The sequence below is a fragment of the Bufo bufo genome, chromosome 2, assembly GCF_905171765.1.
Source record: "Bufo bufo chromosome 2, aBufBuf1.1, whole genome shotgun sequence".
Taxonomy (NCBI): domain Eukaryota; kingdom Metazoa; phylum Chordata; class Amphibia; order Anura; family Bufonidae; genus Bufo; species Bufo bufo.
The window spans coordinates 254,605,682-254,632,303 of NC_053390.1; the positions used below are offsets into that span (position 1 = coordinate 254,605,682).

The window sequence follows — 26,622 nt, forward strand, 5'->3', positions numbered from 1 at the left end:
TATTTAAGAAATAAAAAGCTATAATTAAAAAATTACTTTTTTAATTTAAAATCTCTCTAAAAAAAACATTCTAATAAGTCCTAAGTGTCAAGTAAAAAAAAAAGTAATTATTTTGGTAGTCAAACAAATACAAAAGTTCGGGACACTAAACCACTAGATGCACAAAATCACTAAAAGTTGCCTGGACATGCAGGCCTTTTTTAGGCCCGATAATGAAAGGTACGATCAATTTCACTTAAATTGAATTACTTTTTTTTATCTTGCTGGACAACCCTTTTAACTCACAAAAAAAAACTACACACACCTTTTTATGTAGCGCAACAGCAGCAATCTGTACACATAAAATTAGTTGTATGAATTAGCTTGTATGTGTGATATGTATAAGTAAATAGGGGAGTTGAGCACAATTGGTGCTGCATAAAGGCGTATCGCTTTCACTCTGCAAAAACAGATATAAAAACTGCTTGTAAGTAGGCATTTTCTTAAAGGGTTTGTCCACTCCTTTTACTATTGATGGCCCAATAGTATGATACCTCCCTGATCAACTGGTTCAGAGTAGCTCTGTCTGGAGATACACACCTCTGTCCATTTTGTAGTGGATGGAGTTGGTTAATGGAGCTCTTCTCCCATTGAAGTGAAGCCCCATCCACAGCACAATGGACAGATCTCTGTAGTTTCAGTGTCAGTGTTCTGAAACGGCTGAGTGGTGGGGGTCTGACTCCCACAACTCAGATATTGATGGCGTGTCTGAGGATAAGCAATCAATAGTAATGTAGTGAACAACCTACTTACATGAATTGTCCCTACAATTGTTCCTGTGGCGAACCTCAGTACTGAACGTAACTAATGTAATATCTGGCCACTGTCGGAGTTGATCGCATAAACCCGTCAAATCCACTGTACCTAAACATATCCTTAGGCCTTTTGCACACAACTGTGTCTGTTTATGGTCTGCAAAATACGGATGCGTTTTTTTTTTTTGGACCCATTGACTTGAATGGGCCCGTGGTCTGCATTTTGCTTTGAACATCCATATGTCCGTTCCACAAAAAGATAGAATATGTCCCATACTTGGCCACAAAATGTGGACCATGGGCCCATTGAAGTCAGTGAACCCACAAAAAAAATGTGGATGCAAAGCTGACGGTATCCGTATTTCTCATCCATATCATTGGGGGACACAGGCTTGACCTTGAGTATAGCTGTTTCCACTAGGAGGCGACACTAAGCACAAAAGTGTGAGCTCCTGCCTACCGGGACTAAGCTAAAACTGTTTTAGCTTAGTGTCCGCAGGAGGCAGCCCTCCCCAAGGGGCTGCACACGGAAGGTGGTAACCCAGCTGGAACCAGGGGGGCAGAACACGCCAGACGGGTAAGTATTCCTGGCTCCAACCCCCCTCTCCCCCTTCTCAGGTTACTTGCTGTGGATGACCCCCAGCTCTTCTGTGGGGGTGGGGGGCAGGAGGGTGTCCCTCTGTACTTGTCAAACTTCTTTCTGTCAGAGATGACTCCCGACTGCCCGCCCCCACCTGTTTCTCTTTCCTCTGCCAGGGCCGCTTGTAAATTGAGGCCCCAGCTTCTACAGCGGCCTACTACAAATCCGCTCGCCGCGGGTACTTCTCACCCGACCGACACCTCCGCTCGGCCGGGGCTCCTTGCGGCAGCCCCGCTATACGGGGGGTGAGAAGGAAAGACCTCCAGTGGGTACACCAGCGCTTCTTTTAATTTATCGTGGGCGGTCTACTCCATTAGGTTGGCGGGGCATGAGTTCTTCCAGTTCCCCCCCCCCCCTCCTTTATCTAACTTCCTGGTGTGAATTCTTCGTGCTTGTTGTCTGACTCCACCCATCTCCTGCTCGGGAGGAACTCTGTGGACTCTGGCACTATTTTTTTTTCCGGACAGGCTGCAGTAAGGGACACAGGCTGGGTAAGCTCTTTCCCCACCTTCCTACAGGGTCTAACTTTAGCTCTCCTACCTTTTCATTACAGGTACTCGCTATGTCTGAACCCAGATCCCAGGCCCCAAAGCCGCCGGTCACTTCCGTGCGACATTTTGCATGTGCTTCTTGTCGCTCAAAATTCCCATCCGGTCAGTTGGATCCCCTCTACTCCTCTTGCTCTGCTCCACCGCCAAGTGGCTCTGACCCTGTCCCAGTTGCCCTTCCTGCCCAGCCCACGGTAGAGCTGGAGTGGGTGCGCTCTCTAAGATGGTGCAGGACGTTTCCCAGTCTAACAGGGCCATTGTGGAAATGTTGGGGCGTTTGGCCGTGCGGCCATCTTCTGACCAGTCAGACTCTGGGGATCCCTCTGCTACTCTCCATCGCGGCCGTCCTGCAAAACGGGCCAGACCACCCTCTCCTTAAAGGGTGTCTGCGTCCCCCATTTCCTCCATCTCCCCGCCGCCTTCCAGGGAGTCTTGCTCCGACTCGTCCTCATTAGAAGAGGCTTGTTCTGAGGATAAGTTGTCAGACACCGACTTTGTCTCACCGGAGGACCAGTCTCCCAAACTGTCCGCTATGGTAGACAATCTCTTTGCATCGGTTATAGAAACCTTACAGGTTAAGGACCCTACGGCCTCATCTGCCGGTTCTAGTTTTTCCTTCAGGCGATCCCGTTGCTCGCCAAACGTCTTTCCCAACCCCCCGGAGTTTGAATCCTCCCTTTCCAAGGAATGGAACTTCCCTGACCAGGCGTTTTGCTTTGCCGAAACGCTTAGATGTCTTATATACCTTTTTCAGAGGATTTGACCCTCCATTATCCCTCCTGTCTAAGAATACCTCATTGCCTATGGCAGATGGGGCTTCCTTCTCGGACCCCAGGGATAAGAAATTTGTAATCTTTTGCCACATCTGCCTTTGAAGCAGCTGGCACTGCCCTACGCCTGTTTTTTGCCTCTACATGGGTCAGCAAGGCTATGACCGAGTGGGCAAACAAGCTACGTCGGGGCCTCGCCTTGGAACTCCTTGGAGGAACTTTCGGATATTGCAGTGCAAGTTTCCCACGCCAGCTCTTACATCTGTGAGTCCTCTCTGGCCGCGGCTAGGCTTTTGACCCGTTCTTCAGCCCTTCTGGTGGCTATTCGCCGTACGCTGTGGCTATTTTGCTGGGCAGCAGATAATGCTTCTAAACAGGCCTTGACGTCCCTCCCCTTTGCAGGTAACAGGCTTTTCGGCAAGTTTCTGGATGAGATTATCACTGATGCTACAGGGGGTAAAAGCACCCATTTACCGTAGAGTAGGATGAGATTCAACAGGTCTAAAAAGCGCAGACCTCAAGCCCAAAGCAGCCAGCTGACAAATTTGCCCCAGACCGGAAGCGCAAGCCATCTTTCAAGCCTCGCCCTCCCTATACCCCCAAGTCCTCCTCTGCATGACGTGTGGTCTCTGGCGCCCCCCAGTTGAGTGGGAGGTCGTCTTAATCTGTTTCAGCATGTTTGGCTAGCTCACATCTCAGATGCCTGGGTACGAGAAGTCCTCTCGGAAGGTTACAAAGTTCCGGTCCCCACCTCCGCCCTGTTTTTTTCGGTCGTTCTCCCCCCCCCCCCCCCCCCCCCTCGACCTCTCCCTCCTTCGCCCACTTTTTTTTTTTTTCAGGCTATTCTCACCCTTCTGCGGCAGGGAGTGATTGTACCAGTTCCGCTTCAAGACCGTTTTCACAGATTCTACTCCAATCTCTTTGTGGTCTTCAAAAAGGAGGGTACGGTCCGTCCCATCCTAGACCTCAAAGCCCTCAACCGCTTCCTTTGGTTCTACCGTTTCCGGATGGAGTCCCTGCGATCGGTCATTGCTTCGATGGAACCGGGGTAGTACCTGTCCTCAAAAGGCATCAAGGACGCTTATTTCCATGTTCCCATCTGCGTCAGTCACCAGAAATATCTTCGGTTCGCAGTAGGACCTTTTCATTACCAGTTTGTGGCCTTCCCGTTCGGTCTTGCCACAGCTCCCAGGATCTTTACCAAGCTTCTGGCCTCAGTCATGGCTCTGCTTCATGCCAGGGGGATAGTAGCGATTCCGTACTTGGACGATTCCCTGGGGTTCGTCATTCAGGACAACAGCGGACAGCCTACGCATCGTCCGGGGACACCCTGGAATGCTTCGGGTGAGTTCTGAACCTGTCAAAGTCATGTCTAAACCCATCTCGACAGTTGATGTTTCTGGGAATGCGGTTCGATACCGATCGGGCCAAGATATTTTTGCCCCCCAGAAACACTCCACTCTCTGTCGTCAGAACCTCTCCTTGTTGCGGCCTCAGCCTCTTCCCATTCGCCAGTGCATGAGGGCTCTGGGCTACATGGTCTCTTCCTTTGAAGCAGTGCCCTATGCGCAGTTCCATACCAGGGCTCTTCAGCGCCACATTCTGACCGTTCCCCGGCCTCCCTGGATCGACTCATCCGTCTCTCAGACCTTCGGTGGTGGTTGATGTCTCCAATGCTAACATCGGGCCGCTTCTTCCTCCCCGCTCCGCTGGATAGTGTTGACGACAGACGCCAGTCTCCGGGGCTAGGAGGGAGTTCTGGACAATCTCTCAGAATGCTCCCTTCCAATCAATATTCTAGAATTGCGGGCGATTCGCCTCTTTCTGGTTCATTGGACGGACCATCTCTGGGGGTGTCCAGTTTGGGTTCAATGCAACAACTCCACGGCAGTCGCATATCTAAATCACCACCAGGGTGACACCCAGAGCCCTGCAGCCATGTCTGAAGCAGCGCTCATCCTCTCCTGGGCGGAAAGCCATGTTCCAGTTCTGTTGGCAGTTCATATCCCCGGCGTCGACAACTGGATCGCCGACTTTCTCAGCCGAGAGAGACTCTATCCCGGCGAATGGACTCTGCATCCACAGGTCTTTCTCACAATCTGCGAGCAATGGTGTCGGCCGGATGTGGATCTCATGGCCTCTCGCTTCAACCGCAAGGTAGAGAACTTCGTTGCTCGGTCCAAAGATCCTCTGGCTCAGGCTTCAAACGCCCTTGTGATCCCGTGGACGCAGTTTACGTTTCCTTATGTGTTCCCTCGTCTTCCGCTCATTCCGCGTCTTCTCTGGAAAATCAGGTCCGAAGGTCTGCCCGTCATTCTCGTTGCCCTGGACTGGGCATGCAGAGTATGGCACACATCCCTAGTCTCACTCCTCGCAGACTAACCCTGGCGTCTTCCCCTTCGGGAGGACCTCTTGTCTCAGGGACCGATCTTCCACCCGAATTTAGGGTCGCTACATTTAACGGCATGGCTGTTGAAGCTGCCGTACTAAGGGCTCGGGATTTCTCTGATGCTGTTGTCCAGACCATGATTTTGGCTAGGAAGCCGTTGTCCTCCCGGATCTATCACCGGACCTGGAAGTCCTACTTTAGTTGGTGCGAATGTCACCAGTTGTCGCCCATTCGGTTCTCGTTGCAGCGACTCTAGTCTTTTCTGCAGTCAGGCATGGACTTGGGACTGGCTCTCAGTTCCCTCAAAGGGCAAGTTTCGGCCCTTTCCATTCTTTTTCAGCGGAATTTGGCTTCACTTTCTGTGGTTCTGACCTTTTCTGCAGGGGGTGGCGCACGCTGCGCCCCCTTACCGGCCTCCGTTGACTCCTTGGGACCTTAATCTGGTGCTCAGTGCTCTCCAGCCCTCTCCGTTTGAGCCTTTGCAGCAGGTGTCCCTTTCCTTCTTGTCCTACTCCTTTTTGATGGCGGTCACTTCCATCTGTAGGGTGTCGGAACTAGCGGCTCTTTCCTGTCGGTCGCCTGCCGTCCTTATTCTCCATCAGGACAAGGTAGTCCTTCGTACAGTCCTTCCTTCCGAAGATTGTGTCGGCATTCCATCTCAATGAAGAAGAGATCATTCTTCCTTCCTTTTTGTCCTGCCCTGTCTCATCCTCGTGAGCAGTCACTCCACACTCTGGATTTGGTTCGGGCCATTCGCATCTATCTGTCTCAGACGTCCTCTTTCCGACGGACGGATTCATTATTTGTCATTCCAGAGGCACCAAGACCAGGGCTGGCTGCGTCCAAAGTTTCCATTTCCCGATGGATTCATTTAGCCATTGTGGAAGCGTACCGCGTCAGTGACCGGGCTACGCCCTGCCAGGTTACTGCTCATTCTGCTTGAGCAGTGGGGGCCTCTTGGCCCGTACATCATGGGGCTTCGGCCCTTCAGGTGTACAAGGCTGCTACTTGGTCATAGTTGATAGTGCACACCTTTGCATCTTCTGACGTTTCTCTGGGGCGCTGAGTTTTGCAGACGGCAGTTCTCTGGCCGGATGGTTTCTTCGTTTATGACCCACCCCTGGGACTGCTCTGTAACGTCCCAAGGTGAAGCCTGTGTCCCCAATGATACGGATGAGAACTAGATTTTTGTTCTTGATGTAAAATCTGTTTCTCTTCCGTTCATTGGGGGATACAGCTCCCACCCATTCTCTCTGGTTACAGACCTCGTTGTGGCCTGCGTGATTCTGGGTTTGTACATTGTTTGGTTTTCCTGTTTTTCTTTTTGCTTCTCCTACTGCTTTTGCACAAACTGTTTTAGCTTAGTCCCTGTAGGAAGGGTATAGCTGGAGGAAGGAGCTCACACTTTTGTGCCTAGTGTTGCCTCCTAGTGGCAACAGCTATACCCAAGGTCAAGCCTGTCTTCTCCCCCTCCAAATGAACAGAAGAGAAACAGATTTTACAGTAAGTACAAAAATCTAGTTTTTGCGGACCGCAAAATACATACGGTCATGTGCATTAGTCCTAAGTCTACTGTGTATACCCCAGTTGGCAATTACATGAAACCACTGACAGGTGAAGTGAATAACATTGATTGTTGGGGAGGGATCTGAGCAGCCCTGTCTTCTTGCTTTTTTAGCTCAACTCCAGCTCCAGCAAATGGCACAGCAGCAACAACAACAGTTTCAGCAGCAGCAAGTAGCTGCCCTCCAACAGCAGCAGCAGCAACAACAACACCAGCAGCAGCAGCAGCAGCAACAGCAGCAGCAGCAGCAATTTCAAGTTGCTCAGCAGAATGTAATGCAACCACAACAGCAGCAACAGTTTCAGATGGCCGTGGCTGCAGCACAGCAGCAGCAACAAGCGCAGCAGCAGCAGCTTCAAGTGGCAGCTCAGCAACAGCAGCAGCATATGTTGAAACTACAGATTCAGCAGCAGCAGCAGCAGAACCAGCAGCAGGTAAGTAAAAAAAAAAAAAGACTTGAAATTCTATATGCAGGCAAAAAAAAAATACAATAATCAAATTTCCCATGTACATTCAATTTGTTTACTTCATTCACACTCCCTATGGTTTTATGATGTGACGTGCTGTGTGGGGGATATATATATATATATATATATATATAATGTCCATTTTCAGGTCAGTCTGTGTATTTGAACCATAATTTTGCAGTGCATGGCTAGAAATTTCTACTCAATGATATACCATTTAACGGACCTGTCAACCTCTCCCGCCTTGTTTGCTTTTTGTAACTACTTGCGTCCCCCATGTAATAACAATTCGGAGATGTTTTTTCATATAACTGTTATTCCTAGTGAAAGTCATGAATTCTTTCCAAGCAGTTTGCAGTAAAGGTGCAACTAAGTGTTACCAGTTGGGGGGGGGGGGGGTGTGGGGGGGTGTGTCCCTGCACATTATAACACTACACAGTCTGCAGTTGACAGCACGCATTGGATAAAGACAAAACCCCACTGGTAACACCTAGATAGATCTTTATTGCAGACTGCTGGCAATTCATTCATAAATTTCTAGCAGGAATAATAGAGGCATAGAGATTTATGAAAAGATTCTTCAGACCAATTACATGGAGATTAAAATCGTTTGGCCACCTGCACACTGTGGAATGTGTTTTTTCACTTGGAAAAATTAAAGATAAAAAAAAATCTCATGTACAATTTGAATTTATAATTTTTTTTCTGCACAGAAATTGACCTGTCATTTATGTGCATAATCATACATAAACTCAAATTGGGTATATCCTCAGTAAATTACATCAATAACATAGTAAACAGATCACTTTTCCCAAACCATGCCCCCCACCTCCTGAAAACCACACTGCACCTAGACCGTAAATAACACTCCTCCTCACAAACAGACAAACACCACGATCACACATATATATCTTATGAATCCAGTAAGGCAACACCATCCAATCCTGTCTTTACTAAGTAGTGCCTCCTCCCAACTGAAGGTCTTCCCCTGGAAGGTAGTCCTGGCGTCGTCATCCACGGTCCCCAAATAGATTCAAACTTTTTATCAGTACCTCGTTTGTGATATACTCCCTTCTCTAACCAGATTATCTCATTCATATGAGCAATACACTCTTCTTTGGTTGGTTCTTTGGAACTAATCCAATATTTAGCTACTAATTTCCTGGCCTGGTATAATAATCTGCATATGCGAATGTTGGAGCTGTCTGTGGTATCACTCTGCAGCAAACCCAGTATACAGGTCAATGGTTCAGCAGGGAGTCTCACCCTATATACTGCACGCCAGAAAGAACCCAAGGCAGTACACTCCTAGAACACGTGAAGGAGGGGAGCCTCAGAACCACATTTGGGGCAATTTAGATGTGTCACAAACACCCAATTTATAAAGCAACAAAGTTGTCCTGTATACCCTATGTATCAAATATTGCGAGGGTCTGTGCGCCTCACACAATGACAGTGATGGTCCCATAGATACACAATTGGCGGAGGGGTTATCTGTTAAAGAACCAATGACTTGTCCCATACTGTCAATGGAAAATATTCATGATAAAATGAAAGCAATAGTCTATAAAAATAAATAAATAAATCGCCGCTTTTGTCCCACCCCAACTCCTAATCTGCTCTGCCAAGATGGATGCATGAATAGTAGTATCCATTGTTTTTCTCTGCACCCCTTAGACATGACAAAGTTGCAGGGATTGGAGGATTTAACCCTTTTTAAATGAATGTTGAGGCCTGTGGCAAAACCTCATCAAATCCGCACCAAAAGCTGGTCGTATTCCGGTTTAGGTGCGGAAACGCACAGAAATCCACAGGAAAATTAGTGCAGGTACCCCAAGTAAAACACTGTTCAGAAGAGATATGCAGGGAGCTGCATTCACTTTACTGGGGCTGCACTACAATCTCTGGTGCAGAAAAAACCTCACAATTGGTGGGTTTCCCAAGGTTTGCACCCGCCACTGATTATAAAGGGATTGCATATCCTAGCGAGGTATGTTACTATGACATTATCTTCATTACATGGATTCTCTGGGCTTTGCCTAAATCCTGTGTATGAACTAACCTGTGGAAGATTAAAAGTTTCAGCAGTACTTGCCCTTCATCAGGCTGCCGATTCCATGATTTCTGCTGTGATCATATGACTGCTCGGCTGGCTGCAAGCTGTTTGTCCCCGACCAGATGTGCTCATGTTTCTTCCTGTTCAACTGCATGTACATTTGATGGCTGAAGAGGAAGAAAGAGCACATCTGATCAGGATCTCAGTAGAACAGCCTGCAGCCAGTAGAGCGATCACAGTTAAGACTGCAAAATCAGTTGCCCAATGGAAGGATAAGTATTGCTGAACATTTCTATTTACCACAGGTTAGCTGATACACAAAATGTAATTAAAGCCCAGAGAACTCCTTTAATTTGCAGACTGATAAATCTGGATATAAAAAAAAAAGTTTATTCAGTTTTCTCTTCATGTGTGTTTTTTTTTTTTTCTTTTTTCCCATTAGCAATTACAGCAACAGCAAATGACTCAACAAATGGCAGCGCATATTCAACGAATACATCAACAACAACAACAACAACAACAACAACAACAGCAGCAGCAAGCCATGCAACAGCCTTTGCAGCAACAGCAAATGCAACAACAGCAACAACAGGTTATGCCGCTCCGGTTACAGCAGCAGCAGGTGGCACAGAGTCAGCAGCAGTTGCTTTCTACACAGCCCCAGACTCAGCCCCTGATACAACAAGGTCAGACTCTGCAAGGACAGATTCCTTCACAGGTTATGTCTGTAACACTCACACCGCAGCAGCAGCAACAACAGCAGCTCAAGATAATCCAGGTATTTATCTGCACGTAGAGCTGTACTGCACTTATTGTTTTTTTAAGCTATAGGCAACAAATTTGTTTTCTATTTTAGCAGATTCAAGCGCAAGTGCAAGCACAGCAGCAAGCTCAACAGCAAGTTCAGGCACAGCAGCAGGCCCAGCAGCAGGCTCAACAGGCACAGCAGCAGGCTCAGCAGCAGGCTCAACAGGCACAGCAGCAGGCCCAGCAGCAGGCTCAACAGGCACAGCAGCAGGCTCATATGGCAGCTGCAGGATCCCAGGTAAGGTTCTGGAGCAGCTGTACAATCCTCTCTGCATGTGTTTTATTCTTTTTTTATATTCCTAACTGCAGCCAAAGCCTTTTAAAGGAGCATTGCAGATTTATATCAAAACCATTCAAAATTATTTTACTGACTTATCAGATCTGCCTTCAAACCCCCTAGATATGTGTGCCTTGCTTAGTGGGCTCTTGGTATTCAGTGTTATCCTGTCACTTTGAACTTGCACTGCTCCTTTAATTCTTGTTTTTCTGTGGTGGGTGTAAAAAATATTGCCTGCTGGTTTTAGTGGCGCTATTATTGCTGCAAAAACCCAGATATCTGTGAATAAAAACAGCCTTGCGCTAATAAATTCTACTGTGCTCCACGTTAAACATGGAAAAGTACATGTACTGCAAGGTGTATGTAATAGCTAATGTAACGGGCTTTTGCATTGGTCATAGGAGACTGCTTGTACTTGGGAAGCATGACTTGCTTATTAGACAAGCGTGTATACTGCAGCTGAGGTGCATCTAGGGGTTATAGAGTTGGCGTTTTTCATTGACTGGTCCTTCCAGTTTTGTATCTTAATGTTCTTTTATTGTGGCAGTTCTCCTGTATTGACTGTTTCACACTTGATGTCACATGCATAGGGGTATAAAAATTGTTTCTTTGCAGGGGTCTTAGGACAGGCCATAGATATCTGATAGGTCCAGGTCTTATCAGACAATATAGCACCGAGAGCTTGGCTGTTTCTGTAACTCGTACCACCTCTCGATACATTTGGGCGGCCAGCGATTAGCCTGTGGATATGCCAAAGATGAGATTACCCCTTTTTAAATAGACACCTTAAATGGGTTGTCTAAGTTACCTAAAAAGGAGTCCCATGCCACTAAAAACCTTTAAATGCACCCTATTTCCTTATTTCAAAATGTTACTTTACTTTCACACAGTTTCATTCAATAGAGAATGGTGTAACTAGCACATTTCTAAATTGCTTCATTAAAAAAATATGTCTGCATCCATGTGAAAAGCTAGACCCTATAGGGGTCTCACTTCCACCTAACAGCAGGCTACTGCAAAGATCTGTCCCTGGTAACAGGGTGGGCGTGTCAGAGCTAGCTGAGATCCTGATAAAAGAACTGCTTCTACCCTGCTTATGAATTCACAGGAGTGTCCTGCCTTTCTGTAAATGTGACTTATCACTCCTGATCTGTTCTGGGAGATCCAGAGCTGAAAATATAGTGATAAGGGAAAGGCTGTCACAGCAGTACAGTGCTGGCCGAAGAGACACGCCTACTGCTTGTGAGCTGTGCAACTGAAGCCTCAAATGGCATAATCTGGCTGAAAAAAACCCATTAGGGAATCCCAAACATAACTGTCCCTTCGCAAAGAAGCCCAGCCATTATGCATACTCGGGTACACTTTAAAGGCTATGTACACCTTCGGAGGCAATTTTTAATGATTGCATGTTACTCATTTTTGCCAATTATTTTTTAAATTGGCCTTTATTAAAAAATATTGAGCTGTTCTGTCACAAAGGGTTAACTTTTTTTTTTTTTTTTTAGCTGTGAATGGTACTTTCACTTTGTGCTGATCATCTAATAACCCTTATCTCGAATCTACTAAGAGGTCATAAACACTTATTTAACCCACATTCTTAACAGTGAGATAAGAACTAAGCTATAATCAGTGTTTATAATGTCAAAGATCAGGAATAAGGAGTCCCTCTGCTCCTGGTCTGATGGAAAAGTGAAAATCCAAAGGATCCTGTATTTTCAATAAAGACCAATTTATTTATTTCTTTTTTTTTAGCTCAAAATGAGTACAATGCTATAATATGGCATGGGGACCATAGAGATAGGTGTGTGTATGTGTATATATATATATATATATATATATATATATATATATATATATATATATATATATAGATATATATAGATGTACACATACACATTTTTATTTTTTTTAACCTTTGTAATTTATGTTGGCGGGGGGAAGCATCTGAGCTCTTGTTTTGTGTATGTATGCATGGGTAGAGATCCTATAAACTTTTTCATTTTATTTTTATTTTTTTCCCCTTCCATAAAAAAATAAATAAATAGGTAGCAGCAACATCTCCACAAGCAAGTAGATGTAGTGTGGATTGATAAGGAACACTTTTGTGCTGTTTCAGCGTGTTATGGGTACATTAAGTGTTAATTGGGTCATGTACATCATTGCTGGGCACTTTAGAATCAGTACAAGATGCTCTTTTCAAGGACATATTGTGATGTCCAGCCTAAGAAAAGTGCATCTTTGTATAACACTTCCCCATTCCAACTACTCTACAGAAGCTTTCATTCTCCCAGTCCACCTTCTTTTACATTGTGACCATTAATCTCTGATCTAGAAAAATTCTCAGGATCCAGAGTGCCTAAAAATGAAATTCTGGCAACTGTGTACATCTTTTCAGTAGCAGCGGGGTACACAAGCAGTATGTTAGGAGCTGATGATGGAGCTGGATTCCATCCCATTAGATTAGGAAAAGCCTTCCACAAAATATACAGCTTCTGCACGTAGCTGTAATCTGCCGTTGTGGATGAGAACGAAGGCTTAGGCCAGTAAATTCTCTGCAGCACATAAAGCAAGGACAGATATGAACAAATGTTCAGCACAGTATACACATTGTATTCAGTAGTATGTATATAAAGGGCTTTACTAAATGTGCTTCAAAAAGCCCATAACCATATGTAAATTGTGTTGTAATAGTTAAAAAGCAACCATGTGATGTCACAAGATATAATTGCACAACTGAATTACTAAAGACATTTTATTCTGGTCTTTTTAAAAACTTTTTTCTTTAAGATTCCTGTACACTTGTAGTTGTGGTATTCGCCTGGATAGGTAATCCGTATCTGATCGGTGGGGGGTCTGACATCCGGGACCCCCGCCGATCAGCTGTTTGAGAAGGCACGGCCTTCTTGCAGTTTGCCGAGCACAGCACCGTACTTTGTATAATGGCTGTGCTTGGTATTACACACAGCAACATTCACTTCTTTGGGACTTTGCACCTAGGCCACATGACTGATAAACGTGTGGTCACTTGGCCCAGGGAAAGCAGCAAGAAGGCCGCAGTGCTACTGTGAGTGCCGCTGCCTTCTCAAATAGCTGATTAGCAGGGGTCCTGGAAGTAGGACCCTCACCGATCAGATACGGACGACACATGCTGAGGATAGATAATCAGTATTGGCATCAAATTGAAAAATATATGAAATCTTTGTATAATAGACGATCAGCCATGTCCTCCTCCTCCTCCTCCTCACTATCCCGTGTCTGGCAGCAAGGCAACTAGCTGCAGCAGGACACAAATGTTAGTCCCCACCTTCAGCCATTAACCAGCCAAAAATGAATGATTTGCACGAAATTAACCCCGTATTGTCAGCTGTTTGTTTCAGAAAGTTGAGGATACAGACTAAGGAAGAGTGGTTGGCAACATTATCGCCTGTTTAATTATTCATTTCTAGGTTTAGTGCTGCTTTAATGCAAGTCTCTGTAAGAGCGGGAAATGTTTTCCCGGCTCTTGTCCTTACATGACGTGTGGTTGCACTACGTTGTACATTCATGGAGCAGTAAGAAGTTATAAAGTTTCTAGTTTAAAAAAAAAAAAAAGACTAGACAAGTGGTCTTGACGATATGGAATTCTGGGGCTGATCTCTGAGACGGCTATGGTCTGCAAGCTTTTAGTGCAGGTGTTCCATGCTTGGGGTACTGTAATAGAACTAAAGTGTAGTTTTTAGGGCGTTTTGGGCTCCCTTACCTGTGGCTTTTGCATGCACCCCCCCCCCCCCCCCCCCTCTCGCCACTTGAACTGCATTTCTCGTTTTACTTTTGTATGTTGTCACTCTGTCCTCCCAAAGATGATCACCGCAGCTATGACTCGAGGTGGGATGGCAATAAGGTCGCGGTTCCCGCCTACCACTTCATCTGACACGCCTCCAAGCTCCACCCCACTGGGAGGATTGCACATCCCACAGGTATTGGCTGACTTGTGGGTGCCAGAGCTGTGACCGTCGTTCAGTCCCTCTTGATTTAATCCCGGAGGACGGTTCAATGATCTGCCTCTCTTCTGTGGGCTGTTCGGTAGTCTCCTCTCTAGTGTCCTGATGTTTGCCTTTTGGACTGTGGTGCCTAATAGTCTGTTAGCATATGCACTAGAGTAACGGTGTGCCTGCGACCTTGCTTACTCTGTAGAATAGCTAATCCTAATGTAAACCAATAGAGACCCTTTTATTTTAGCAGATCGACATCTCCATCCCCTTATTTTATTTTCGCTTTCTACTGCTTGCACTACTTTCTCTATTCTAGGTTTATTGTGGTTGTGGTGTTGCATCCGGAATTCAGCATGTAAAGCACAGAAGTGCTGAAGCCTCCCAGGAAGTGTCGAGCTTGACTTACAGGCTGCTCTGTGTCTATAGTTTTCTTTACATATAATGCATCTTTGATGTGTTTGGCATCAAGAGGACTTTCGTTACATCCATCCCTTGTCATTATGCAGCTTTCTTTTATACAGGTGGCCGTATGATTTTCAACACTACCTCTTCCTCTTAAGCAAGGAATTTTAACTAACCAGTACACATGTTGTCTAAAAGACTTGCATTGCTTGAGCTTTTTTCTGAAGTTTTTCCCAATTGTATATTTCATTTCAGGTGACTCAAAGCAGTATCTCTTTAATGTCGTCACCATCACCTGTACAGACTCCACAATCCATGCCGCCACCTCCGCAGCCATCGCCACAGCCCTCACAGCCAATGTCTCAACCCAACTCCAATGTCAGGTGTGCAGCTCCTTGATTCTGAGACTGTGTTTTTATTGCTTGTTATGTTACATACACGTGAGTATGTGCATAACACCTTCACTTTGCCCCTTCTATTATTCACAGCCAGAGCCTCTCGTGTTGATGCTCAAGGGGGCAAAGGGCTACACTGTCAGCTTTTATGTCATTCACGTGTACAAACTAGATTTTAAATACCCAGCGTTCCTAAGCAAAGCAACCCTTACTCAACAGAATACATAAAAAGTAATCTGAAAGATATGATCATGCTCTTTTGAAAAAGCACGCACATAACATGGGTTGAGAACCTAGGATTTAGATGACATAGCACCAAATGTATTATTGAGAACTTTGCAGCGACTTTTATAGCTTGTCTCACATCTCATGAATAGTAAGGGTACATGAACATGTGCCGTGCATTGGGGACTATATATTACGGTCCCCCAATGCATGGGCACCGTTCGTGTGACCTGCGCTGGCGGATGCAGACCCTTTCAATTTGAATGGGTCCCTGATCTGTCCGCGCTGCAAAAAAAGTAGAGCGTATTCTATTTTTTTAAATATTTTTTTTTTTTGCAGTGGAATGGCACTAACCGAAATGCCACGGAAGCGCTCCATAGTGCATTCCACTGTGTGCCTCTGCTCCGTATCTTCCGGATTGCTGTTTGTGGGATGCAATACAGGCAAGGCCGGCACACGTTCATGTGCGTGAGTTCTGAGGCTGAGTTTCCACAAACAGGTTTGATGTGGTTTTTGAAGCCAAAGCCAGGAGTGGATTCAAAATGTGAAGACAACTGTCTTTTTTCTTTGTGCATGTCCTCTGTTTATCATCCAAACTGGCTTTTGCTTCAAAAACTGCATAAAAAAACCTGAACGTAGAAATCCAGTCTAAATATATCAGTTGTTAGGGCCTGATTGATGCTGTGCATGAGTTCAGTGACTAAATATCTGCACATTATTCCCAGCTTAAGTTGATGGCAGTGCTTTGTCGTCCTCGCAGAATTGTCCATTTCAGATGAATTCTCAGAAAGTAAAGAATGTCTTGACACCACAGGACTGTTTGGATCCAGATTAATACATTAATTATGCCTAAATTCCGTGCAGCATCTTTTTAGGAAACTCAGTTACTTTACCACAAGACTCTTTGGATTGGAATTTCATAGAGGTTATTTTACTTATTGATGATCACACATTTGTTGCTCTGTTTTTCCAGCTCAGGTACAGCGCCCTCACCAAGCTTCATGCCCAGTCCATCCCCACAGCCCTCTCAAAGTCCAGCTTCTGCCCGAACCCCTCAGAATTTCAGTGTGCCCTCTCCAGGACCCCTTAATACTCCAGGTAAGCATTGCAGCCCCAGCCAATAGATCTGTTCGAAGGCTAGATTTATAACGCCTGTATATTTGTACCCTGTCTTGGCTCTGAATTTTGTGGAGGATATCCCAGATTTGTGACAAAGGGGGCACTGTCTCTCTCGATACATTTTATCTACAGAACAGGTTCCAATCAAAATGAACAAATGCACGATAATGTCACTTTCTGCCGAGTGTGCAGAACATGTTTGCGGATGACCTGGGCTGGTTTTCTCCTTTGAAGATTTTTTTTTTTTTGACTCGTTATTTTTTTATGATTTTTTTTATGGTACCTCAGGCAATCCAAACTCTGTGATGAGCCCTGCAAGCACCAGCCAGTCAGATGAGCAGCAGTACTTAGAGAAGCTGAAACAACTCTCCAAGTATATAGAGCCTTTACGACGCATGATTAACAAGATTGATAAGAATGAAGGTGAGCACAATCGCATTCCAGTTATTTTACTATTTAATCGGATGTGTGCAAATCACGATACTTGCATTTCAACTATCCCACAGCATAATTCACTGTCTAACCATACCCTATTGCAGATCGCAAAAAAGATTTAAGTAAAATGAAGAGTCTCTTGGATATTCTGACTGATCCATCTAAGAGGTATATGCATACTGTCCTTCAAGAAATTCTCTTTTCCAGGCCGTCCATTTCGGTATTTTACATTGTTATTTTATATTTTTTCCCTGATCAAGATGCCCCCTACAAACCTTGCAGAAATGTGAAATTGCACTGGAGAAACTGAAGAATGACATGATCGTGGTAAGCAATGTCTCAGATCAGTCCTTGCGTGTTTTCGTTGACCTGCTTCACCTGTAGATTGTTTTTTTTAACTCAGAGGTGCAACTAAAGAAAACAAAAGATATAGATGTGTGTGTGTATATATCTCTATCTATTATAGATATGTCGATGGAGAGTCATTTATTAAACAGAAATTCGCCTATATTAGGCGTATTTTTGGCGCAGATTGTGGCACAAAGGTCCTTTTGAGCTCAGTCTGCGACTTTCCCCGCTCACGCCAGGTCTAAAAAAAGTGGACTTGGCGCAGATGGGGAAGGGGATGGGCCAGCAGGCCCGTCTCATTTACCATTTTCTACAGCTGTTTTAGGTGTAGAAAATAGTCTAAATGTAAGACCGCAAGGAAGCTATCTTACATTTAAAAGCGGTAGTGGATCTGCCAAAGTTACGCAGAGACCGGCGTCTCTTCATAACTCCGGCAGATCCACCACCCGTTATAGGGGTTATTAAGACCGGCGTTTAAAATGCCTGTTTTAATAAATGTGTCCCATAATCCTTAAAGGGAATAGTCACCAGTTTTTTGGTGTCCTAACTAAGTTTACCATAAACAAGTGACAAATCCCCCTTGGCAAAATGCTGGGTGGCTTTCTTTAACGGGAACTTGTCACCATGAAAATGCCTGCAGGCAACAGGTTATGGAGCAGGAGGAGCTGAGAAGATTAATATATCGATTTCTGAGAAAAGTCAGAAACTTTTAATTTAGACATTTATATTCCTGCTCATTCAAGACTTTGAAGTCAAGGAGGTGGTCCTATCAGTTATTGACAGCCTTCCCTCTATGACTGTGTATACAGAGATAGCTGTCAGTCACTGATAGTACCACCTTCTTGACTCCAAAGCCTAGAATCCGCAAGAATTTTAATGATTTAAATACAAGTTAGGCCTTATGCACACAACCGTTGTGTGTTTTGCGGTCCACAAATTGCGGATCCGCAAAACACGGATGGCGTCCGTGTGCGTTCCGCAATTTGTGGAACGGCGCGGACAGACATTGATATAGCTGCCTATGCTTGTCCGCAAAATGGACAAGAATAGGACAGGTTATATATATTTTATTTTTTTTGCGGGCCACAGAACGGAGGAACGGATGCGGACAGCACACGGAGTGCTGTCCTCATGTTATGCGGCCCCATTAAAGTGAATGGGTCCGCATCCAAGCTGCAAAAACTGCGGCTCGGATGCGGACCAAAACAACGGTCGTGTGCATGAGGCCTTATACTGAATCTTTTCCCACAAAGCTATAGAGTTCAGCTCCTCCTGCTCTAGAATATGCTGCCTTCAGCTCAAACACCATGTTCAGTGTGCAGATTAGTAATTGTCTCAGCCATTGTGCTAAAATCTTGCATTAAACAGCTCCAGTGCATAATGAGTCCTGAATATTCATGAGCTCCTGGCTTTTTTCCGTCCCTTAGCTGCTAATGCAGTTGGAATAAACTGTTAATCAGCAGCAGGGGGCGGAGAACACCAGAAGCTCATGAATATCAGGACTCTGCATGTGCTGGAGCTGTTAGAACTGGTGACCGATTCCCATTTAATAAATTATTCAATTTGGCAAACAGTTAATGCAAATCTCACGTGTGCCTTGCTGCGCCGATTTGTGGTTATGCTAGGTGATGATCTTATGAAGAAATTTAGCCTCTTTCTTTTTGTCCCTTTCCAGACAACTCCACCTCCTCCAACTGTTCCTTCCACAAAGCAGCAATATCTGTGTCAACCATTGCTGGATGCAGTTCTGGCAAATATTAGATCGCCTGTATTTAACCACTCTTTGTACCGAACATTTGTACCAGCTATGACTGCTATTCATGGGCAGCCCATCACGTAAGTTAGTGCACTATTGGCTGATAGCACCGAATCCATGAGATATGTATACCGACTATTTAACCCCTTTTTGACCGGTCAATTTTCTGTTTTTATTTTCCATTCACGTAGCCGAATGAGGTCTTGTTTTTTTGTGGGACAAGTTGTACAATTTTTAATATTGCTTAAAGGGAACCTGTCACCTCCTAAATGCATGTAAACCCGCCAGCAGTACCTCGGGGTAGCCCGCAGTGTGATACTAATCATACTTTTCATCCTGCAGTCAGATGCTGCATAAGGTCAGAAAACAATCTTTATCCTCCGTCCTCGCTAATTTGCATTTCAGCTTGAAGTCAAGGGGGCAGCTGCCTTCCTGCTTCAAGTCAAGGTAACCATGCCTCCTCTTGCCTTTTGAGTGACAGCCTGCAATTTGGCTTTACTTTTTGAAGTCTCGCACATGCGCGGTTCCCTCTATTTTATTGCGCGATCCCATGCCCTGACCTCTCGGATTCCATGGTCATAATTGACCATAGCATCTGTGTGGTTAAAAGTCTGTGATCGATCACAGACTTTGCCTCCCTGTGTGCCTGCTTTTTAAAATGGCAGAAACCTGGTGGTTATGGCGCCTGCTCAGCTCCTGAGCGGGCACCATCTGTAAGGACCTGACATTTGCTGTACATATACAACGCACGTCAGGAAGGGTTTAAGCAGTAACTAGCAAAAGTTTTCTTCTGGTACTGCTAGCTGACACAACACTCCCAAGGGCCTCAGTAAAACTTAATGGGGTATTACCATCTGAGACAAAAGTATACATCATAAATGTCCGCTAGATGCAGGTTCCCTTTCTCTCCCAATCAGCACTCCAAAGATGAGCCCATGCATGCAACTTATTCCATTGTAGATTATGGGTGTTGTAGTACCAGCCTAGCATTTCACAACTCCCATGAACTGCAATTGAGAGAGCTGCATGCATAGACAGCCTCTTAACGTGTACTCTACTTTCTGGAGTGCCAAACAGAGGTAACCATTTATAGCGTGCCTAAAGACATTTTTGTTTTCTGATGGTTGACAATACACAAAATGCCCAGGCTGCAGGTTGAGCACCCATGCAGTTGAAAATTGCCATTTGCATCATGTTCACACACATTTGTCACTAAGCCAGGCAGGATGTAGATATATAGTACATGTTGATTAAAGTCCCCACAGCTACCTTCTACCTAGTTTTAGTGGTATCAAGTGTATGTGTGCGGTGATGTGAATCCACACAAGATCTCCTCGGGCCTGTAAAAAGCAGTCATTCCTTAGCATTAGCATAGTAACTTTTTTTTTTTACATTTTATAGGACCTTTTGCAGAGTATTTTGATCTCCTTTAAAGATTTTCAGAGCAAAGTTTCCAGTATTAGATCATGATTTTCTAACGTGTATCCAGTAGTTTTACCTAAGACTTTTTTTTATTATCATTTGTCAGGATCCCTAGGCAGGTAAATGATGAGCAGTATTTTATCACTGGCCATAATTGAGTTACATTGAAATGATTAGTAGGTAATCCAGTTGTGCATCCTAGAAAATGCCACTGATGCTGAGGTGTTGTTGTTTTAGAGCTCAAACGGTTCTTCCCCGAAAGAGGAAATATGAAGATGATGAGAGGCAAACTATTCCCAATGTGCTCCAGGGGGAGGTTGCAAAATTGCACTCCAAGTTTTTGGTCAACCTAGATCCATCTCACTGCAGTAATAATGGAACTGTCCATCTTATATGTAAAATAGGTAAGTGTTCACAGCATGGAACCTGTATTTGTGTGTATATATAGAAATGTCTGTTACGTCCTTTTTTTTTTTTTTTTTTGTGCAATATGTGGTCGCAATCAACCTTCTGATGTGATGCGGTCTCCTAACTGTTCTGAAGTTGATTTGAGCTGACTCCAGGTCATGACATGGAGACACATACAAGATGTGTTCCTCATAATGCACTTTTTTCTTTAGTATATTGAGCAGTGCGTGTATTTACAGTTCTGTTCAAAATAATAGCAGTCAGACATCACTAATCTGATCAATCACTGTTTTTGGTAGAAATGATATTTCTACATGTCAAATAATTTACTAGCAGGTGTAGTAGAGTAATAGAAACCCGACATACATGCTGCTGATTCTGTGTAATTCAATTACTTATTTAAAGGGGCATGTTCAAAATAATAGCACTGTGAAGTTCAATGAGTGAGGTCATTCATTCTTTGAAAATCCATTGGCAATTATTGCCCTTTTTTAAGGAAGAAAGGCAGCAAATGTTGTACATGCTGGTTATAGAGCATTTCTCTCTGAAATTCTGAGGAAATTAGGTCGTTCCAGACATTGTTCAGAAGAACCGCATACCTTGATTTAAAAAGTTGATTGGAGAGGGGAAAACATATAAATAAGTGCAGAAAATAATAGGCTGCTCAGCTAAAATGATCGCAAATGCTTTAAAATGGCCACCAAAACATCAAAGACGTGGAAGAAAGCGAAAAACTACCATTCAAATGGATAGAAGAATAGCCCAAATGGCAAGGACTCAGCCAACAATCAGCTCCAGGAAGATCAAAGAAGGTGTAAAGTTACCTGTGAGTACTGTTACAATTAGAAGAGGCCTATGTGAAGCCAAGCTATCTGCAAGAAGCCCCCGCAAAGTCCCACTGTTGAAAAAAAGACATGTGCTAAAGAGGTTGCAATTTGCCAAAGACCACATTGACTGGCCGAAAGAGACATTTTGTGGACTGATGAAAGTAAGATTGTTCTTTTTGGGTCTAGTGGCCGGAGACAGTTTGTCAGACGACCCCCCCCCCCCCCCCCCCCCCAACACTGAATTCAAGCCACAGTACACTGTGAAGACAGTGAAGCATGGTGGCACAAGCATCATGATATGGGGATGTTTCTCATACTACGGTGTTGGGCCTATTTATCGCATACCAGAGGTCATGGATCAGTTTGAATACATCAGAATACTTGAAGAGGTCATGCTGCTTTATGCTGAAGAGGAAATGCCCTTGAAATGGGTGTTCCAACAAGACAACGACCCCAAACACACCAGTAAACGTGCAACATCTTGGTTCCAGACCAACAAGATTGACGTTATGGAGTGGTCCGCCCAATCCCCGGATCTTAATCCAATAGAAAACTTGTGGGGTGACATCAAAAATGCAGTTTCTGAGGCAAAACCAAGAAATAGAGAAGAACTGTGGAATGTAGTCCAATCATCCTGGGCTGGAATACCTGCTCACAGGTGCCAGAAGTTAGTTGACTCCATGCAACACAGATGTACAGCAGTTCTCAGAAACAGTGGTTATGCAACTAAATATTAGTGATTCAAAGGAAAGCAAAATCTTCAAACATTTTTCAGTTTATATAGTGAATGTTTGAGTTTTGTAAAGGAGAATACAAACACAATTTTTTTTTTTTTTTTTGAACAGTCTAATCACTTTTCTTCAATTTTTTTTTTTTTTTTTTAGAGGAACAACATATATATTTTTCTTCATGTTTTGATTTGGAATAGAATGTGTAGTGTTCCCAATGCATTTGTGTGTATGGAAATAAAAGCTATTAGAAGGATTTTGAGCTTTATTCACTTTTTAAACACACTGCTATTATTTTGAACACAACTGTATACATGTAAAAAGCAGTAAGTGTCATAGTAGAGACAAGCTTTGAGTTACTATGTCTAGTTTGAGATAACAAAAATGCAAGGATCAGCATGGGGGGGGGGGAGAAAAGTAGGGGCCCCATTGTGGAATTTGTGCCCTTTCCTCCCAAGAATACAACATGGTTTTCACAATCCCTATCCTGTCTAAGTACATGTTTTTAGATTGATATAATATTTATACATCTACAAAATGGATGCCTTTATGATTTCCCTTACAAATATTTTGCTCGGTAGTGCCCTTTGACCACAGGTAATGATATTTGGGAGTCGGGGATGAACAATGTGGTATAGATATGCTCTTGTAAAGGAAATCTGTCACCTCAGAAACACCCCCTAAACCTAGACTAAGCGCTGAATAGAGTAAGTGGTGCAGAGTCCGGTTATGTTAGTTTTATCTTCATACTTGCTTGTATTCTGATCCTGTGCTCTGACAAATCGGCCGTAAAATGCATTGAGAGGAGTCGCGTGTGCTTACACACAATGGAGAGGACTCGGGAGTCCCCTCAATGCATTTTACTGCTGGTTTGTGGGAGCACAGTGTTGTACTACTTATTTGCGAGATTTCTTAGGAAATTCTCACCACAATTGTTTTGGGGGGGGGATCAAGGTTCAGTGTATGGAAAATAAGTGCCTATTACAAGCAAATGGGGCTGAACATGAGACTGGTACTGTGTTGAGTGCTGTAGTAAAGGCTCTAGCAAGTGTCATAGCTTTTCATCAGTTTTTGACTGGGTACATGAATACACTCCTGACATGAATACACTCCTGAAAATATCAATTCAAATATTCTGCCTGTAGTATCTCTTTACTGCCACTCACAGATTCATTTAATTACATATAATTTTATTTTTTCTCCAGATGATAAAAACCTCCCAAGTGTGCCTCCTCTGCAGCTCAGCGTGCCAGCAGACTACCCTGAGCAGAGTCCACTATGGATGGACAATCCACGGCAATATGGTATGTCAATGGCTTCCTGTTTCAGCTGAAGTTCAAGAGCTGCAGATTTCTACCTATGTTGGGCTGAAATGGTGTATATGCAGAATAAATCTTACAGAGAATGAATAGAACGTTCAGGCAGATCTTTTTAATTCACAGGGATTTGTTAAAGGTTGTGCTGTACTAATATTGACCTATCCTCAGGATAGGTCATCAACATCAGATTGGTAGGGGTCCCACTCCTGATCAGCTGTTTTCCTCTTCAAAGGTCATGGGTCATCAGTATCACAACAGAGCACAACCCCTAACTAATGACTATGTATCAATTATAGTAACGGGTTCTTACATTTTTATTTTTTCCCCCCGTTGTATATTTTTCAGAAGCAAACCCATTCCTGCAGTCTGTATATCGCTGTATGACATCCAAACTTCTCCAGCTTCCTGACAAGCACTCTCTCACAGCCCTACTGACGACCTGGGCACAGAGCATTCGGCAAGCGTGCCTGGCGGTGGCATAGACACAGCAAGGAAACCTTGGACTGCCTTTATACTCCTGCATATGTTACCTTATTATCATCTGCCATTAACTGTTAGATAAGAGGAGTCCATTGTCTTTCTACGTAATAGCTCTGTGCCAACATTTATAGTATGTAATAGACACCTTGCTGTGGTGAGCATCTAGCTAGTGGCAGAGCATGTGATCGAATATGCATAAGAATGAATGCCTGATGCATACTTTGTACATATGTTTTTGCATTTTGTTTATTATAATAAATCAAAGATCCCCATTATTAAGCAAGTCATAACTACTATGGCTGGAGCCGAAAAAGCAGACGCTACAAGGATTGTTCATCATTGTCATGCAGAAAGCAGCAGTCATCGTGATGATGCTCCCAAGATACAGATGTGACAAAAATTCTTAGGATCAAGTTACACACATATGGGTTTAGAATGAAAAGTTTTTTGTTTTTTAAATCTATTTTATGTTTCGTTTCCTCTATGGAATTATTGGAGCAGCCCACTGTCACAAAATAACCCAAATTCACACTTATTAAATTGTATTCTAGGGCTTGCTTCCTTGTCTCCCCCCCCCAGCCTCCACCGCATCATACACAATGATCATGACCTACATATAATGGTTGTGATTTTGTATAGATAGCGTTCTGGTAAACCCTTCTTCAAATTTTGTTGGTTCCACCCAGATGGGCTGTACCCTCTGCTCAGACACTAAACTAACCAGTTGGATCGAAAGCAGTAGGAGCATAAAAAAAAACAGACTAACAGTGAAGCCAACATGTCCTAAACCAGAAAGAGGACCATTATCAAAGGGTCCTGGGAAAACCTGAATGAAGGAAAAAAAACAAGGGTGGGATCTGTGTCTCCCAATGTATCCATCGAGAAAAGGATTTTTACAGTAAGTACAAAAATCCAGTTTTCTCGTGAATGGCATTGAGGGACACAGTGCCATGGGCTGTCCCAAAGCAGTCTCTGAGGGTAGGAAGAAACAGCCATGCGAAGAACCTTGCGACCCAAACTGGCATCAGCAGAGGCCAAGGAACGAATATGGTAGAATCTGGAGAAGGTGTGAACTGAGGCCCAGGTGGCAGCCTTGCAGACCTGGGAAGCAGAGGCTAGATGTCAGACCACTCATGATACTCTGACTGCCCTAGTGGAGTGAGTGGTCAACTGGAAGGGGGACTCTCGACCCTTCACCACATAGGCTTTCTTGACAGCTGACCTAATCCAGCAGGAGATGGTAGCTTTGGAGGCTTGTAAACCCCTTACATGAGCCCTCAGGGACGACAGTCAGATCGACGGAAGGATTCTTAACTGGAGATACAGCTGAATCGCCCGAACCACAGCCAGATGTGGATGAGAGGGGTTGGGACAGAACGAAGGTAGGACAATCTCCTCATTAATGAGGAAGGAAGAAACCACCTTGGGAAGAAAGGAGGGAACTGGGCGCAGGACAACCTTGTCCTGGTGAAAAACTAAAGAGGGGGACCAACGCGAGAGGGCCGTCAGCTCGGAGACTCTGCAAATGGAAGTAATCATGACTAAAAACCTAATTTTAAAGGAGACCTAAGAAAGGGAGCCCTCCTTCAAGGGCTTGAAGGACGAGGACTGAAGTCATCTAGGACCAAATTGAAATCCCAGGGTTCCACCGGAGAACGGAAGGGAGAGACTTGATGAGCCACCCCTGAAGGAAAGTCCTAACCTGGGAACCAGAAGCCAAGGGCCTTTGGAAAAGGACAGACAAGGCCAAGACATGACCTTTGAGGGAGGCCAGGCGGAGACCCTTCTCAAGGTAGGCCTGAAGAAAGGCAAGAATATCCTAGGGACAGAAAAAAGGAGAGGGTGAACCTCGCCTGATTCACACCAAGCAAAATAAGTCTTCCAGGTACGATGGTAAATCCTGGCAGACTGGGGTTTGCAAGCATGAAGCCTAGTCTGGATGACTGACTCAGAGAGACTGCGCCCTCAACAGCCACTCTGTTAAATGAAACTGAGATAAACTCTGGTGGAATAGCGGACCCTGAGAAAGGAGGTCGGGACGCAGAGGTAGCCACCATGGGGCGTTAGTGAGCAGGAATACTAGGTCTGCAAACCACGCCCTGGGGGGGCCAGTTCAGAGCTACCAATTTTGCCCGAACCCAATCCATTTTGAGGAGTTTGAGTACCCGAGGAAGAAGCAAAAGGGGAGGGAAGAGATACAGGAGACTGAATTGGGACCACAGGAGCACCAAGGCGTATACCGCCAGAGCCTGAGGATCCCGAGACCTGGCGACGTAAAGCGGGAGCTTTCGATTCAGACGGGAGGTGAAGAGATACATGTCTGGGATTCCTCAATGCTGACAGCTTTTGAAACCCCTCTGGATGGAGAGACCACTCGCCTGGGTCGAGGCACTGGCGACTGAGGAAGTCGACTGCCCAATTGTCGACACCGAGTATGTAGACCGCGGAGAGAGCGGGAAGGTGTCCCTCAGCCCC

The 26,622-nt window shown here is 44.6% G+C and overlaps 1 protein-coding gene across 4 annotated transcripts in view; it reads left to right on the forward strand.

Moving 5' to 3' along the window:
- Positions 1–24,422, forward strand: part of MED15 (mediator complex subunit 15) — a 40,005-nt gene extending 15,583 nt beyond the window's left edge. Inside the window, exons 6-18 of one of the 4 annotated variants that reach the window (XM_040416403.1) lie at positions 6,820–7,139; positions 9,671–10,006; positions 10,085–10,273; positions 14,152–14,268; positions 14,941–15,068; positions 16,279–16,403; positions 16,713–16,847; positions 16,964–17,027; positions 17,120–17,186; positions 18,883–19,043; positions 20,623–20,789; positions 23,554–23,652; positions 24,013–24,422. In XM_040416403.1, coding sequence (XP_040272337.1) covers positions 6,820–7,139; positions 9,671–10,006; positions 10,085–10,273; positions 14,152–14,268; positions 14,941–15,068; positions 16,279–16,403; positions 16,713–16,847; positions 16,964–17,027; positions 17,120–17,186; positions 18,883–19,043; positions 20,623–20,789; positions 23,554–23,652; positions 24,013–24,149 — 2,045 coding nt within the window. In that variant the 3' untranslated portion in view covers positions 24,150–24,422. The remainder of the gene's footprint in view (positions 1–6,819; positions 7,140–9,670; positions 10,007–10,084; positions 10,274–14,151; positions 14,269–14,940; positions 15,069–16,278; positions 16,404–16,712; positions 16,848–16,963; positions 17,028–17,119; positions 17,187–18,882; positions 19,044–20,622; positions 20,790–23,553; positions 23,653–24,012) is intronic. The other 3 variants (XM_040416400.1, XM_040416401.1, XM_040416402.1) reach the window with 3 other exon arrangements.
- Positions 24,423–26,622: the final 2,200 nt, after the last annotated feature.